General features: G+C 36.7%; 1 protein-coding gene across 2 annotated transcripts in view; it reads right to left on the bottom strand.

Moving 5' to 3' along the window:
- LOC123535709 (AP-4 complex subunit mu-1-like) overlaps positions 1–18,812 on the bottom strand; it is a 48,744-nt gene that overhangs the window by 14,750 nt on the left and 15,182 nt on the right. Inside the window, exons 3-10 of one of the 2 annotated variants that reach the window (XM_053549563.1) lie at positions 18,380–18,489; positions 15,977–16,073; positions 14,707–14,820; positions 8,999–9,070; positions 6,865–6,924; positions 4,490–4,610; positions 3,216–3,322; positions 2,246–2,337 (exon numbers count right to left, since the gene is read on the bottom strand). In XM_053549563.1, the coding sequence (XP_053405538.1) occupies positions 2,246–2,337; positions 3,216–3,322; positions 4,490–4,610; positions 6,865–6,924; positions 8,999–9,070; positions 14,707–14,820; positions 15,977–16,073; positions 18,380–18,489 (773 nt within the window). The remainder of the gene's footprint in view (positions 1–2,245; positions 2,338–3,215; positions 3,323–4,489; positions 4,611–6,864; positions 6,925–8,998; positions 9,071–14,706; positions 14,821–15,976; positions 16,074–18,379; positions 18,490–18,812) is intronic. The other variant, XM_053549567.1, reaches the window with a different exon arrangement.

Genomic DNA, 18,812 nt, shown 5'->3' with positions numbered 1-18,812 from the left:
CATTTATACTAAAGAGAGGTAAATATTGTTTCCTGTTTAACAGCATGGAACTGTCATTGGGTCAATTCGTTTCACTTTTGCGGCGTACACCGTTTTGCCGCGTACAACCGGCTAGGCGTTCGTTTGGCTTGCCGGCACTGCCCTGATCTATCCGGTGTACGCCGATGTGCGCCGGTCTTGCGAGATAGGCTAACCGGCAAATCATATATTTTCGCGATACAAAATCGAGTAAACATCTGAAAATTTGGGTCAGTACCAGTAAATGTAGAAACATGCTGCAAGAACTATTTGCTTATTTATTTGGAAAAGGCCGCAAGAGAAAATCATAATTTATTTTTTTGTTTTTGCAGCTCTCGTGGCTGGCGTACGCCGAAACGTTTGTTTTATTAATAAACCGGCGAGATTTTTTTTCTTGCCGCCCACGTGACCGGCGTGCCCCGGATTGAGTGAAACGAATTGGCCCATTACTTAAGGTATTGGACCCGTAATAGAGTACCTCCTTTTTGAAGAGTATTCAATTCCTACCATAAGCCTACTTTGACTGCAATTTTCAGTGGGGCATAGGTTCAAGCCCCACTGGGACCAAAATCTTTTTTTTTTCCATAGTTTCCTTTTTTCTAGTAAGTTTTTACTTCTTTCAAGACTTATTATGGATGTATTGTCCAAAAGTGGACAATTTTCATTTTATAAGCCATTTCTTGCTGTTCAACGAGAATTTATCTCTGAATCAGGAGGGGTAGAGTTAGACATCTTTAAAAATACTGAGTTACGTGCGGTAAAAGTTCTCTATTTTGCCTTCATTCTTTAGATTACATATTGTGGAAGAAATGCAGGTAGGTTTTACTTCTGCCCCAAGGTTATTTTTGAATGAAGTGAGCAAAATTCAAAACAGACCCACAGGATTCGACCTTCATTTTTCAATGTTGGAGTTAGAATTCTGTCTCATTAAATCTGTTTACTTGAGGCACCCTAGAAAAAATGATATTTACAGTTACATTTTGTGTTTTATATTTGTTTAACAAGAGTTTGATGTTTCTTTTATCAAAATTAATGGTGTAATGGATTCTCTGCAAACGTTTTAGATAGTGGCCATCACATTGAAATTTGTCTCTACTTTGAGCTTGAGGAAATACCATAAATTATAAAAATACAGTAAAAGTTGTTTAAAATTTGCGACACAGTGCGAAACATGGTCAACTTTAAGAATATACCAAGCAAATGCCATTTTTTAAACATTACTATTAGGGGTCCAATACCTTAAAGATTACATAGTATCTCTGAAACTACCTTTCTATAAAAACATTACCTCTGTATGACTTAAACCTAAGGTCTATTTTGTTAAAACAACAGAGTTGCTGACCATTTATACCACTGTTTTACACTGAAAAACCTTAAGTTATGATCAAACATGTGCTAAATTCACCTGTGAACAGAGTCAATCATGAACAGAGACCATCTGTGAACAAAGACTACCTCTGTACACAGGCTATCAGTGAACTGACGTCATCTGTGAACACAGGTCATCAATGAACAGAGACCATCTGTGAACACAGGTCATCAGTGAACAGAGACCATCTGTTAACACAGGTCATCAATGAACAGAGACCATCTGTGAGCACAGGTCATCAGAGAACAGAGACCATCTGTGAATACAGGTCATCAGTGAACACAGGCCATCAATGAACAGAGACCATCTGTGAACACAGGCTATTTGTGAACAGACTTACCTTCCAACAGAGACCATCTGTGAACAAAGAACACCAACGAACACAGACCAACTGTTAATAGAGAGCACCAGACTCTAAACCCCATTTGATTCATGTCCTATTTAGATATTTGTGTATAGTAGCATTTTAACCTGCAGTACTATAGACCACTATAAACTGTTTTAAGAGTGATATTTATCATCTGGTGTGACTGTGTATGCATGTGACCTAGACTATGAAGATCAGGACCTGGATCTCGAGAACAACAAAACAACAAACCAAAGACTAAAATAATGGTTTCTCATATTAATATTTTCAAAATGTGTTAAATTATATCTCAAAATGTTATGTCAAGGTGTGTCCTAAAATTTCAAATCATTTTCCAAGAATCTTGCCCCTGGACACTGCTCTTGCTCCCTACTACCACCCCCTCCCCCACCCACCAAAAAAAAAAACCAAACAAAAAAGCCCCCACTATTGGCTGCACATCCACTTGGGACTGAATACACCCCTGGGACAGTACAACAAAATTTCAGTACCTGCTTCCGTCAGCATCTCCAACAAATGACCTCAAAGTGAATGGCTGATTTAAACACATCTCTCCACTGACACTGTAACTCAGAACTGATATCTGAAACATAACATACAATTATTCTTTCAGAGTACAAGATCGGGAACTATTTGTAAAGATACAGTTACACTGTAACAATCTGAATAGTGTACCATTCTATATCACATTCATGTACCAGCACAATCACAATTCACACAACAATCTCATGCTACGTGTTTTAAATGATTAAGCAACCGTATCTCCATGTAACATCACACTGATATTTGAAAATGACAGTTTTATGATAATTGCTACTAAATCCAGAGGAGCTGTAAACCCAAGCAACCTATGAAATCCCAAAATCCAAACATTCTCCTGTTCTTGGCTGGAATTTGTCTTTTGTGGCAAGATTATTCTGATCTTGAATCTAAACACCCACAACACATGATTCATGCACTGGCCCATGTTATCAATCCATGAAGTTCACTCTGAAAACCCAAATATTCTCAAGGTATTGAAAAAAAAAAAAACTTTTTTTGGCTGTGCAGTAGGACTCTTGGGGTCAGAATCCACATTCTTGAACCCTTTACCTTTTTGTGAAAAAATGTATTAAGCTAATTTTTTTTACTTTATCCATGTAAGGATGCTAAAGATCCAAATTTTATGGAGATCAATGTAATGTTTATTAGAAGTTGTTTTAAAGGTATTTCCTGTTTGAATCTATGAAACATGCTACAGGTACCATGCAAGGATGCTCGGAATAAGTTTGCTGAAGATCAATGTAGAGCAAATTAAGTCTCTGTGGTACAAATTTGTTTTCAAAACTACAAACCTCTACTACAGGCAATACAAAAGTAACTTTCTTCAATCTCCTACAGGTGGTACAGACATAAGTGTCTTCAAAGATATAAACCTCTACTACAAGTGGTACATAAATAAGTGTCTTCAAAGATACAAACCTCTCCTACAGGTGGTACGAACGTAAGTGTCTTTGCAGTCGTGAAGTCTTCCTGTTTTACACAGCTGTGGAAGGTACATCTGTCCAACTGTACATTGGAACCATAGCCTGTAGTAAACATTTCAAGTCAATAACTTTATGTTTGATTATGCACAAATGTCAAAGATGAACAAAAAAGAACAACTTCTACACATTTGGGTGTCAGAGACGACATGTTGTCTTGTTATGATAAATGCTTGTGACAAGTTATTTGAATATCCGTGTATGCATAAAGCAGTTACAGAACAGACAAGAAAAATGACCTTTAATCTTTGACCTCTAAGAGGTATAGGTCTTGAATAAGACATGTCCTCTTGTTATGATGAATGTATGCATTCATAATAAATTTATACAGTGGACATGAAAGATGGTCTTAAATATTTGATCTCTAAGTGTGACCCTTACCTTTGAAGTAGTGAATTTTGAAGGCAACATGGTGGTTATCTAGGCCAAGTTAATTCAAAATCTGACAATGCACAACAAAGTTATTTGCCACTCATATTTTGTGCAAACACAAACATACAAACACATACATGCACACAAAAACAGTTTGTTTTTGTTGGCTTTTACATCACATCAACACACTTATAGGCCATATGGTGACATTCCAGCTTTCGATGGTTGAGGAAGACCCCAGATACCTTTCTGGGCATTATTTCATCATGAGCAAACACCTGGGTGAACCACCGATCTTCCGCAAGCCAGCTGGATGGTTTACTCACATGGAGAATTATATGCCCAAAGAAAGACTTGAATCCGCATCAATGAAGAGCAAGTGATTTGAAGATACTGACATAAACAATCTGGCCATTTTTTTATTTATCAAGTAAAGTGAATATCTAGGAAAATATCCCTGGCAGTTCTATTTTTGCTCTACAGAACATTTATTTATATTATCTACATCAAATACAGTATCAAAGCATTAAAAAACATATTCTTGTTGTATATCGAAACATTTAAACTGTTTGAAACGGCCTGAAACATCTATAAAACATTGAAAGACATAATTTTTTATATCTATTTGTACCGGTATGACAAAGTTCAATGCACTTACTTCAGTTTAAATATAATTTTTACCCTATCACTAGCACAGAGGACAGCTATTCTACAAAGTTTACCAACTATAGGTATTTATGTCTAGAACACTTTCAATCAATCTGGCTTTATTTTTTATCTACCGGTACATTAAACAATTAATGGAAACCATTTCTAAATGGCGAAAAAATTGATATAAACCTTTTTCTTTTGACTCTGAGACAACAAGGTCCTCATTTAGAACAATTTTGATCTGTGGAGAGCCCACCAGGAAATTCTTGATGTTAACAGAACCATTCACCTCCATTTGTGAAACTGTACCCTGTAATGGATAAGAGTAATCATTCACACTCAGATTGCATAAACTGAATTTTCAATTTTAGTGCTTGTTCATCCTGAATTCAAAGTTTCATGTTAATCCTTGTTGCCTTACTGATGATGAACGTTTCTGGTGTTTTATAAAACAATTTTATGAAAATTAATGAAAATGTATTTAGATACAGATGTAATCCACATAGATAAAGTGTTACCAACATACTGATGAATTCTACATTTTACGTCTATGTAAATATACACTGCATACACAAGAGCTCTCAAGACTATCAAATATAGTATGCTTGAACATACAGTTGTAACTCAGTATCTTAAATTCCAAAGGATGGAGCGTTTTACTTCAAGATAACCGAAATTCGACTTAAAATGATTATGTTGTGCAAATGTTTTTGGATCGAGACTTGAAAATGTCTTCAAGATAGCCAAAATTTTGAGATACTAGTAAGTGAGTCTGAGATATCGAGATCCACCTAGATACAGTTATTAAATGGCAATGGCGCGCCTTTGGTGGTTATTGTCACAACCATGACAACTATACCTATAGCCATTTCGGGAAGACAATGTTGTTTTTTTTGTAAACCTTAATGTAATGTCTGGTTATAAGAACATCACATGGCATGCCAATAACTGATAAATCGCCAGTCCACACTTGTTTGTGCTATCGACTGGTCTATAGTTCAACACAGGTTTGTTGGGCTAACATTAAAAACTGAGACTTTTGAATTAATTGTCATGTAATAAAACACTTATTGAATGACTTGTTTGTACATAGTCAAATGTATTAAACAATGGGCCATTAAACCTCTGACAAATGGTTTCAACTACTGACTTAAGTAAGCAATTCAATATGCGCACATTTCAAGTTAGTAGCATAGGTTACAGGATTCAGGATTATAAATAAGACATATCAGAATTAAAATCATATACAGCAATGGGTGTTTTAATTAATGCTAAACACTCCATAAGTCAGTTATAATATGTAGTGCAAAATAATTTGCACAAGCTTTGCCCTCAGGTAATAATAACCTCATCTTTGTATTTAAATTAATCATAAACATACTTATGCTACATACTATTTCTTAAATCATATTCTTATATGAACAAGCAAATTCGATGAATTTGTATCCCCCATTGAAAGGGTTTGTGGTGACGAATGGCAAAAAATATATCCAGCAAAAAGTTAGTTAAGGATGTTACTAAGAAGCAAATAATTTCATAAGTCAAAATCAATTTATCAGAAAATGAATGCTTTTTTTTGGCTGACCGGGTGAGGGTACAAAACATCACATGTTGATTATAAATATTGATGGAAAATTAAAAAAATTGGTCGGGGAGGTGGGACGCAAGGTAGGGGTGGTGGGCATGACTGAGGTGGGGGAATGGTACAACTTTGCATCTTGATAAATATTCATGGAAGGTTTGAAAAAATAAATAAAAAGGAATGAACATTTTTATTTTTTTTTTAGAGGGGGGGGGGGGGGACCAAGGCAAGTGGTGGGCCAGGTGTGGGTACACAACTTCACATGTTTATTTAAAAAATGTTCATGGAAAAGAATGAAAGAAGTTTAAAAGAAATTCTAACCCAAATTTGGGTTTGGTTTTTTTATGTACAAATCTGTAGATTTTTAAACAATTAAAGGGCAATAACTCTAAGGAAAATTGACCAATCAAACAAAAAAACTTGACGGGCATCATCGCAGTATGTTGGTTCATGTTTATTTCAAGTTTCATGAAATTCTACCTGCTAGTTACTGAGAAATGGCTGCGGACGGACATTTTTCATTAAATCAAGGGCAGTAACGCTAAGGGAAATTGACCAATCCAAAAAAAAAAACTTGACGGGCATCAACGCAGTATGTTGGTTCATGTTTATTTCAAGTTTCATGAAATTCTACCTGCTAGTTACTGAGAAATGGCTGTGGACAGACGCAGGGATGGACATGACAGACGGACAACGCCATAACAATACCCACCTCCCGATTTCATCGGCGGGGGATAAAAAAATAAATGCACATTTCAATTAAAACACGGACATTTGACGTTACGTCCACATATTATTTGGCACCATACAGGCGCAAATAAAGAGTGCTACCACATTTGATCTACTACTTTATATAAAAGACATTTCAGAATGGAAATGATATAAAAGACTGCAAGTGTATAACCTCATACCATATTGTTTTGATATATTAAAACACGGTTCTGCTATATGTTATTTCTTAAATATATAACAGTATACTTACATCAGCTGCTATCACTGCAGACATTCTTTCAATCACATCTACATACAGTTCATTCCTGTTCTGTAAGATAAGAATTCATATTTATTTGCTAAAATTTAGCCCATTTTTGTCTGAATTGGTTGCACTTGCTTTCTTAAAACTGTGTCATCCTAACCCAGTTTATAGTAGCATGCCTGCAAATGAATGACTTCGTGTAAGACAAGAGCTGTCTAATGACATTGCGCTTGACTATTTGAAGCCCTTTTACCTGATGTCAGCTTACCTAAGAAAGTTTCTAACTTGAAAATGGGGCATAATTTTCCAAAAATGTAAGCCAGAGTTATGAAACTTGTAATGTGAGGTCATCCCATGATGCCAAAAATGTGTGGAGAATCTGAAAAAAATTTGATCAAGTCATTCCTGAGAAGCATGTTTACATGCAACACTATTTTTACAAAAAAAAAGCTAGAGTTATGCAACTTGTTCTATGGGGTAATCTGATGTCTAATGCATGTGTGAAATTTGAAAGCATTCAGCCCAGGTAGTAGTTTCACAGAAACCTCATTATATTCAAAACTTTCATGATGCTGATGTTGATGAAGATGCAATGAAAAAGTGACAACAAAAGCTCTGTTATTTGCAATAGCCAAGCAGAAAGTGAAACAGAAAGGTACTATATGACAAAAGCCAGTAATATGGCGCGGCCGGTAATATGCCGCAAATGACATCGCCATTGAAAATACATGCGTCTGTGGCAAATTTGCTGAATAAAAACACGTTTAGGGAGGTACAAAACAGCGAAGTACATGAATGGTCGGCCATAGAAATTTTAAGCAAGCGTTCATTTTACACTTAGCACATCTTAAGACTTTGGAACGACATCAATCATATGTTTCCACTACAACAAAAGCATGCATACCACTGTATTATACAGAGCAAATGGGTTTGGGTAGATTGGAATTATTATAATTTGAAGTTGAATACTTTATAGGATCCATGTCTTCAAGCAGAAATTTAAAAGCTGATGAATAATCTTAATTCTGCAAATATTAAGCATGCGAACTAATGTTAAGATGTTATTGTCATGTTGTTTTATTGTGTAATTTTAGACATGTTGCATTATTTAAGATTTTATCACTTGAGATCACTCCTGTACTACTGATCCCTACTTAATCTAAGAATTACTAAAAACACTTAAAAATATACATATTGTACGTGCTAGCAGCTAAAACCTTTCTTATATGACTTATATTACACATTGCACATGGCTACGTCCTTGTGTTCCATATTTCCGGCAATGTAAACAGAGAGGGCATTAAAGGGCTGTGCTGCTATAGACGTGAAAACAAATAATGTTCAATATTATATTTGCTTGAAAATCAGTATGATAGATCAAGTGTTGTTTGTTTTTATAATGAATTCACATTTTGGTGAAAAAGTAGGCGTTTTAATATTTTTAGCAAATCAAAAAGTCTTAACTGCACCATATTACCGCCCACAGGGCTACTACACAAGGAGTAGAATGTTCTTTGTCTACAAAGCAGTAAACTTGTAAACTTACAAACTTTAGGAGTTATACCATGACTAGAACAAATGAGAATATTCTACTTCGTACACAATTTGTTCCTGCCACATGACATAATCTTTTAAACATTCTGCGGTTGCCAGTTCCAATCCAAAATCTGCTCTAGTGTTTGCAAACATTACATCTGGTGTGACACTAAAACTAAAACCCAGGAAGCAGTCATCAAGTACACTTAGTAGATTGTTGGGATTATCTGATTTATATCTAATATTAACAAGAGCTGTTTGTAAAACACATATGCCCCCATCCCATGATGGCCTGTGTCAGATAAGATATCTAGTTTCCAGTCAAAAATATGCTGTGGAGTTTGACCAAATGACCCTAAATCTTTTTACGACAGCAGGCAATCGTCCTATGAAGTTTGCCATCATATGTCAAAGCATTCTTGCAGTAGTGATTGGAAACAATTTCCAATCACCAAATGGTGCAAAAAAAGCTGTTCCTTCAAAGTTGGCATAAGAGTATGTTTTTTACTTGATATCTTTTAATAGCTCTTTTTAATTCTGAGTCTGATATAATGATGTAAGTATTTTATCAAGCTTTAAGTTATTAAAAATTTGAAAGACGTACCTGCTCACTGGGTGACTGCACCACTGGTTTACTGGATGCTGATCCTGATACTGTTTTCGTCTCTATACCAAACTGTAATATTTATATGAAACAGAACTCTCATGCAAAGGCATATATTTAATAAACTGTCATGATGATGCAGAGATGATGCAAACCACTGCTTTTTATTGCTGTTTTTGTTATACATCAACTCCTTACACTTTTGATCACACTTCAATTTTCAAGATTACATGGTGGAGGAAGAGCCCAGGTTCTCTTTCCAGGTATTTTATCCAATATGGGCAGACACCTAAGTAGAACTACCCAAATTCCACAAGCCTGCTAGATAGCTTCGTCACACAATGAACCAAGAAGATATTACAAGAGGGCCATGATGGCCCTATATCGCTCATCAGAGTTGATCTGGCCTACTGACCTAGTTTTTGACCCCACATGACCCAGTTTCAACCTTGACCTATAGATCATCAAGACAAACTTTCTGACCAAGTTTCATGAAGATATGATCATAAATCTGGTCTCAAGAGTGTTATCAAGCTTTTCATGTGACTTCCCTTACAGAAGCAAGCCTCTGTGGCGTACATGCTGCGTATTTGCTGTGTATATGCCGCGAACACAGTAGTACGCCAGAGGAGTACATTTTACATACACAGCATGCCACGTACATGCCGCGTACTATTTCGACGAGTACACAGCATGTACGCAGGAGGTCACTAGTACACTCCAAGTACGCAGCAAAGACTCTGAAAATTTAAGGAGTACACTGCATGTATGCAGGAGGGACTTGTATAAGAAAATAGTACACTGCATGTACACCTCAGATACTTTGAAATTCATGCAGTACACTTCATATACGCGTGAAAGACTTGTACATTTTTTTTGGCATTTATACTTAGTTTTTTTTTATAAGTTAAAGTCTGAAGTAAACTTCATATACGCGGGAAAGACTTGTTAATTTTTTTTGGTGTTTATACTTTGAATTTTTTAGGTAAAAGTCTGAAGTACACTTCATGCAGGAAGGATTTGTACATTTTTTTATTTTTTTTTTTGAAGCAAGAACTTGATTTCCGAGTAACTTTTATCTTAATAGCATAGAATAGTTCAGATTACCGGTATTCTGAACAATGAAAATATGCCAAACTATTTGCAATGTTCATTTGTGAAGCTTACATCTTGGTGATTTCTGAGCTGCACCTTGTATGCAGTGTAAAAATATATTTTCTTATTCATTTTGAATTAATCCTGGAGTTTTCTAACTTGGATAATTGAAAAGCCTTATTTGAACTTCGTTGCATTACATTTTGTAATACATGAAATAATTACCAAGATAATGCCTAAACAGCGCCCGAATGAGAAGAATTATAATAGCTCTCACTGTTATTTGAATACTATTAAGCAAAACACCATTCTATCATGTTTTATAAAGGCTTTAATGCTCATTATGTTAACTCATTAAGGCCTCACCGAATTAAAAAGTTGTTCATCGGATTTGCCGCTCGTATATTTTCAGAACGTTTTTGGCTAATTGCGCTCGCCCCATTGGAAAAAATCAATCCAAATTTTTTTGGTGCGCTACTTTTTACGGACGTAAAAGTATATAAATGCTTATATAATTCCAGACCTAGATTGTTCTCAGATGGATTTTAATCAAAATAAATACATACTACGCACACAACGTCTATAATAAATCATAACACTTATATTTAGTTGCATTAAAGTTGTTTCCCCTTGATGCAGTTACGCCATTTTCTTCAAATGTTTACCAAATTACATGCTACAACAAGAGCACCGCCTTGCGGGTGCTGACGCTCATCTGATTTTTTTTGTATAATAGAAATATTGTCCTACCCATGATTTTCTAAGTCTAAAAAGGGCCATCATTCTTGCAAAAAGCAGGATAGAGTTATGTTTCTTGATGTACAGTGTCCTCTTATGATTGTGAAAAACTGTTGCAAGTTTTAAAGCAATAGCTTTGATAGTTTATGAGAAAAGTTGCCTTAAACATAATACTCAACCAAGAAAATGATTTTCTAAGTCCAAAAGGGGCAATAATTATTGCAAAAAGCAGGATGGAGTTATGTTGCTTGCTGTACAGGGTCAGCTTATGATGGTGAACAAGTGTTGCAAGTTTCAAAGCAATAGCTTTGATAGTTTAAGAGAAAAAGTTGACCTAAACATAAAACTTAACCAAGAAATCTGATATTTTCTAAGTCCAAAAGGGGCCATAAATCTTGCAAAAAGCAAGATGGAGTTATGTTTCTTGCTGTACAGGGTCAGCTTATGATGGTGGACAAGTGTTGCAAGTTTTAAAGCAATAGCTTTGATAGTTTAGGATAAAAGCTGACCTAAACATAAAACTTAACCAAGAAAACTGATTTTCTAAGTCCAAAAGGGGCAATAATTCTTGCAAAAAGCAAGATGGAGTTATGTTTCTTTCTGTACAGGGTCTGCTTATGATGGTGAACAAGTATTCCAAGTTTCAAAGCAATAGCTTTGATAGTTTAGGAGAAAAGTTGACCTAAACATAAAACTTAACCAAGAAATCTGATATTTTCTAAGTACAAAAGGGGCCATAAATCTTGCAAAAAGTAAGATGGAGTTATGTTTCTTGCTATACAGGGTCAGCTTATGATGGTGAACAAGTCTTCCAAGTTTCAAAGCAATAGCTTTGATAGTTTAGGAGAAAAGCTGACCTAAACATAAAACTTAACCAGGCAACGCCGACGCAGACACCGACGCCGACGCCGACAACCGCTCAAGTGATGACAATAACTCATCATTTTTTTTCAAAAAATCAGATGAGCTAAAAATTGATTTATTTCATTGAAAAGTGGATGAAGAAAAGCATACTAATTTATTTGATAACATCAATCTACATTATTTTGGTAAGGTTAAATACTTATTGATGCATGTCACTTATCTTTTTTCTGTTTTTTTTTCTGTCCGAATGATCAGCATTTGCATACGAAAGTTGGCGGGGTAAGGAATTTACATTATCACAGCAGTTTCGCCGCAAGAGTACACAGCATGTATGCAGCAGGAGTACACAGCATGTACGCCGCAGGACTCGGGCCAGGAGTACACCACATGTACGCCGCAGGAGTACACAGCATGTACGCCGCAAGAGTACACCGCAGGCTCATTTGCATGTGAAAAGTGTATGTGCCACGTACATGCTGTGTACTATTTCCCGCATACTAAATTCCTCCAGCGTACATCCTGTGTACTATGTAGTCCACAGCATGTACGCAGCAAGTAGTACGCGGCAGAGCTCATTTGCATGTCAAAAGTGTACTACAAACGTACTATCGGTGTATGTGCGGTGTATATCCTGCGTACTATTTAAAGCCCTTGAATTCAGTACACATCATGTACGCATCATATACGCTGTATGTACACAGCAAGAGTACGCAGCAGGCCTTTTTCTTCTGTAAGGGTTGAGAATGTGACCTAGTTTTTGATCCAACATGACCCAGCTTCAAACTTGATCCAGGGATCATAAAGATAAACATTCTGACCAAGTTTCATGAAGATATGGTCATAAATGTGGCCTCTAGAATGACCTTGAGTTGTGACCTTGATCTTGAGCTGACATGGCTGACTCATGAGTTTTGCACATTGTCTTGATTAGGTTATCATTTGACCTAAGTTTCATGAAAATCCTTCAAGGGGTTTAGGAGTTACAGAGCAGACACAAAATGGAAGGCTCAAACCTTTGACCCTAAGTTGTGACCTGGACCTTGAACCAACACGGCTGACTCATGAATTCTGCACATCGTCTTGATGAAGTGATTATTTGAATAAAGTTCCATGACAATCCTTTAAAGGGTTTAGCAGATACAGAGCTGACACAAAATGGAAGGCTCAAACCTTTGATCCTGAGTTGTGACCTTGACCTTGAGCCGACATGGCTGACTCATGAGTTCTGCACATTGTCTTGTTGAGGTGATCATTTGAACCAAGTTTCATCAAAATTCTTCAAGGGTTTATTTTTGTTGCGTTTAACATGGCACCGACACAATTATAGGTCATATGGCAACTTCCCAGCTTTGATGGTGGAGGTGCCCCTCCGTGCATTATTTCATCATGAGCGGGCACCTGGGCAGAACCACCGATCTTCCAGAAGCCAGCTGGATGGCTTCCTCATAGGAAGAATTCAACGCCCTGAGTGAGGCTCGATCCCATGTTGATGAGGGGCAAATGATTTGAAGTCAGCGACCTTAACCACTTAGCCGCGGAGGCCCCCTCAAGGGATTTAAGTTATATAGAGCAGACACAATTGTTTTACGGACAGACGGATGGAAGGACGGATGGACGTAGACCATTCCTATAACCCCCACCACTCGCAGCGTGGGATTAAAAAGGTATATAAATACCAAGTTTGGTGAAAACAAATGTACCCAAACTAAAGTTACTGGGCAGAATCTGTTTTTTCTGTTTTTAGTAACACTGAACTTGACCTTGATCTGACAAACCCCAAATAAGCTCTCTGTCTATGTCTGAAAAAAGAACAAGAGCTGTCACTATTGGTGACAAATGCCCCAGACGCATGCCCAAGAATGCTATCATTGTCTGTACAAAATATGCCAGAATAGTTTAGGTATGAATTATTTTGTGACCTTGACCTTGACCTGAGAGACCCGGGTCATAAACATAACACATCTTCTCAAAATGGTTAGGTAACATAATTTTGTGTCAAATTATTTTCAAATCCATTGATAACTGGCAGAGTTATGGACCAGACATGAAAATGACCATGTTAACCTTTGACTTCTAAGTGTGACCTTGACCTTGGAGCTAGGGGTCTGGCTCTTGCGCATGATACATTGTCTCATTTCATTATAGAGAACATTCATGCCTAGTAATTTTAAAATCCCTTCATCGATGGCAGAATTATGGACTGGACAAAAAACACCATGTTAACCTTTACCATCTAAGTGTGACCTTAACCTTAGAGCTAGGGATCTGGCTCTTGCGCATGACACATTGTCTCATTATTATAGGCCAAATTATTTCAAAATCCTTTTATGAATGGCAGAGTTATGAACCGGACACCTGTTAACATTGGACTTCTAAGTGTGACCTTGACCCAGGAGCTAGTGGTCTGGGTCTTGTGCATGATACATCCTCTCATTATGGTAAACATTTATACCATGTTATTTCAAAATCCCTTCATGGATGGCAGAGTTATGGACTGGACACAAAACAGACTCTGTTAATGTTTGACCTCTAAGTGTGACCTTGACCTTGGAGCTAGGGGTCTGGGTCTTGTGCATGACACATCGTCTCATTATGGTAAACTAATATGCCAAGTTATTTCAAAATCCCTTTATGGATGGCAGAGTTACAGCCTGGACAATAATTTACACAGATGCACGCACAGAGGCACAAACTGACGGACAGACAGTGTGATTTTAATAACATAAAAACCCTACAATGTCATACAAAGTTTGGTTACAATCGGTCAATCCAAACTAAAGTTATTGAGCTAAAATGATCTGTTGGATGCCGCCCACAGTTGCCCACAGGAACAATGGCAACTCAAGTGTCAAATATAATACACGGTAATTCCAACACTTTAAAATGGAAGTGGGTCTTGGTGCTTAAGGAACAGACAGACAGACAAAGACCTGTCACAATACCTCACCGGAGCTATTAAAAATCCAAGACTACTGAGATTATTCTAATGGTAAGTGCATTAAAGAACTTACAACTCTGGAGGATATTTCTGTTGCCGGAGACCTCTCCTTCTGAACAACAACTGGTGTAGACTGGATATAGGGACGGAGTTTCTCAGTAGATGCTAGCTGAACATACCCTTCATTCTGCAAAGGAAAACAGTCTATACTTCTAAGTCTGAGTCAGGGCTTCAATTATCACCTCTTTCTGTTTAAGACACTTTGCAATTTGAATGTAATCATAAGGATAGCAATTTTATAAGCTTTTAGCAATGTGCAGTTCAATGTAAAATTCTAAGTAACGGATCTTGGTTTTATATGATTGTTTCGAGTGTGGGACTTTGGCTTTTATTTGTACATTCATTAAAAATTACCACGTTTTTAAAAAAGCCTACTTCTTTAGAAAAGTTTTTATAAGCGCTAAATATTGTCATTTTCACTCTGCAAATTTTACTACTAGGTTACACACTGTAACACTGACATTCCTGTATTCATGGGGGACTGATTTTCATGGATTTCGTGATTGAGTCAATTCATGAAATTTAATCCCAATGAACAAGTAAAATTCCCATTCATTTTATGCTGAAAAGTTGAAATCCACGAATTCGTATCCCTACGAAATTGCCGTTTTGACTAAATTCACAAAATTTCATGCCCACGCAATTAAATGATTTTACAGTATTTTATTTTCGACATCAGCAATTAACAGGGTTGCCAACCCACGTGACATATTGGTATCATACGCACAAAGGATTCCTTCAATTCTGGTAACATTTTTGAATATAATTTCAGAAATTACTCGGCTGATTTAAATACCATTAAAAGCATCAAAGTGCTTGACTCAACACAAAGCATCTGCCAGAAAATTCAAATACTTTTCTCAAGACACTTCTCCCAAATGTTGTTTGGCAGACCATAATTATGTGTAGGTAGCATACACACTGGACTTTGGACGAAGAGTTTGAAGGAAGTGTCACGAATGTGTGGCAGACGCTTTGTGCCGAGGAAAGCACTCATTTTCCTGTCCTCGACACTTTTAATCTTATCAAAATCCATCAAGTAATAAATAACTACAAGTCAAAGTCTTACCTGAACTGAGCTATATTCCCAGTGTGTACGATACCGAAAAGTCACTTGGGTTGGTTACCCTGAATTAAGTGCACTACATAGCATTACTGTCTCAATTTCAAATTTTCAGGTTTACCAGTATTTATTCACATAAATTCAACAGTATTATTCAAGGCATTTCTCAAAGATATTACGGATTAAGAGAACTAGAAATGTAAATATTCCCTGCACATACCATGAACTCATCCAGTAATTCATACAGAAGCAGAATATTTTCTTTTACTGACAGTTCACTGACCACACCACAGAAATCTTTACATATATGGTAGAACCTATAGGAACAAGCAAACTGATGAATTGGTATCCCCCACCGAATGGGTTTGTGGTGAGGAACGGCAAAAAAATATATCCGGCAAAAAGTTAAGAATGTTACTAAGAAGCAAATAATTTCCTTAGTCAGGATTAATTTAACAGAAAACTAATGTTTTAAGTGTACTTAATAATTGTATGTTACGTTTTGATCCCGACTAATGAAATTATTTTGAATGGAATATGTTTATTTTGAATGGAATATATTTACTGTAATAAGCTTTTAGAATTATATGGAATTATTTGAAATGTGAGCTTGAAATGTAACTAGAACGAAATATTGTATTCAAGTAGTTTGGCACCAAGTGTTGCTGTTTAACATGTACATTTGAACTTAAAAGAACAGATGTCCTTCAAAGAGAGCACAATCAAGTAAGAAATCTGGAACGTAGGTGGTGGCGGGGCTGAGGGGTGGGTGGGTGTGGTTACAACTTCACATGCTGATAAATATTCAAGGAAGGTTGTTTAAGGGGGCGAATATGATGTTGAATGTCATGGAGGGGGGGGGGGGGGGGGGGGGGCGGGTGACTGGGTGGGGGAGCCAGGTGGGGGAAAGGTACAACTTCGCAAGTTGATAAATATTCATGGAACATTAAATTATTTTTTTGGTGGGGGGGGGGGGGGGGGGGGTGCAGTGACCAAGGCGGAGGGGGTGAACAGGTGTGGTTATACAACTTCAAATATTTATAATAAATGTTCATGGAAAAGAATAAAAGAAGTTTAATTCATGAAATTCTACCAATTGGTTAGTTTGTTATACACAAAAATGTGGATTTTTGAACAATTAAAGGGCAATAACTCTTAAGTTACTGAAGATATCCTGACTAAATTGTGTGTGCACTACTGCACTACCCCATTAAGGTGATCTAAATTCAGTTTAAGTTTCATAGTTCTAGGTCAAATATATCACAAGTAATGAAGCAGAAATTGCCATATTTATAGTACCCTATATAGTTAACACTACAAACTTCTATGGGTCATAACTCTGATGTTACTTGGGCAATCTTACTGAAACTTGACAGGCCGCATAACCTCATAGTGATGAACATGTATTTATGAAGTTTTATTTAAATATTCCCAACCACAACCTAGATATGGCTCTGGATGGATGGACAGAAAGACGGACGGACAACGCAAAAACTATAATGAAACACATATCAAATAAACTCTACCATGGGACATTTAACAACGGTTACGGCAGTTTTGGGTAAAAAAAATCCAATAATAGAATTTGTTCAAACTTTGTATATGAACACAGTGCCATGTTAGAAACAGAATTATGAACAAGAGCTGTCACAGGAGACAGCGCGCTCGACTATTTTGATGCTGGATAGTGAAACTGGGCACATCTGAGGAGGCTGGACCTGTCACTGGAGTGTTTAATGACTCCAATGTGGATGAAGATATTGACAATAGCTTGAGTCTGTGTCAAAAGTATAAAGTGATAAAAGAGATAAAGATAAAGTGTATCAAAACATTAAATAAGTGTAACTCTATAATTCATGAAATATTGGTGCAAGAGTGATGCATCTTGTGTTATATGATGTTGGTAATGATGTGGAACAACTGTTTTAAGTTTGAATCAAATCCGTTTGAATCAAATCCATTTAGTAATAACAGAGATACATTGAAAGTGCATCAAAACTTTAACCTGAAATTTCAAGTAAATAATTCATGAAAAATTGGTGCCAGAATTATGGACCTTGTGTCATATGATGTGGGTGATGATGTGGAACAACTATTTTAAATTTGAATCAAATCCATATTGTAATAACTGAGATAGAGTGGAAGTGCACCAAAACTTTAACCTGAAACTCTTAAGTAAAACGGGGTGATAATTCAGGAAATATTGGTGTGAGAGTTATGGCCCTTGTGCCATATGATGTGGGTGATGAAGAGGAATAACTATTTGAAGTTTGAAACAAATCCACCAAGTCATTACAGAGATAAGGAGAAAAAAAAAAAATGTAAAAAAACTTTAACGGGGGGGGGGGGGGGGGGGGGGGACGCAGAAAGACGCCGGCGCCAGGGTGAGTAGGATAGCTCTCGTACTTCGTAATAGTCGAGCTAAAAAAAATTGAAGGTCATCATGCTTGTTCAGGAGTTATCTGTCCTTGAATATGCAAATTTGAAGAAAAATCCAATTTTCTGGGCAGATAACTCATAAACAAGCAGACAAGACAAGCTAAATATGGACCGACAGATAGTGAAAGCAAAAAAACAAAGTGTCTCCCATAATACGTGTAGACGTAACTTTACACAAACTCACCTTGTAAGTAACTCAATGACCATGACAGGAAGGAGGGGTGAGGCAGAACACGCCACCAGATAGATATCATTACGCTGAATGTTGAAGAAACTTATCCCATTATCATTCTGCTGATGAAGAAAATCATGTTATAACAAGCAAATTCGATGAGTTGGTATCCCCCGCCGAAAGGGAATGGCAAAAAAAGATATCCGGCAAAAAGTTAAGGATGTTACTAAGAAGCAAAAGAAGCAAATAATTTCATTTGTCAAAATCAATTTAACAGAAAATGAATGCTACTTTTTGGTTGGGGGAGGAGGGGCAGCAGGGGTGACTGGTGAGGGTACAAAACATCGATTATTGTCATTGATCATCGATGTTGATTATAAATATGAAATATGGATGGAAAATTAAAAATGAAAAAAAAAATAAAAATGTGGGGGGGGGGGGGGGA

The sequence above is a fragment of the Mercenaria mercenaria genome, chromosome 1, assembly GCF_021730395.1.
Source record: "Mercenaria mercenaria strain notata chromosome 1, MADL_Memer_1, whole genome shotgun sequence".
NCBI classification, from domain to species: domain Eukaryota; kingdom Metazoa; phylum Mollusca; class Bivalvia; order Venerida; family Veneridae; genus Mercenaria; species Mercenaria mercenaria.
Note: the sequence above shows the minus strand (reverse complement) of the source record. Positions and strands in the feature narration are given on the sequence as shown.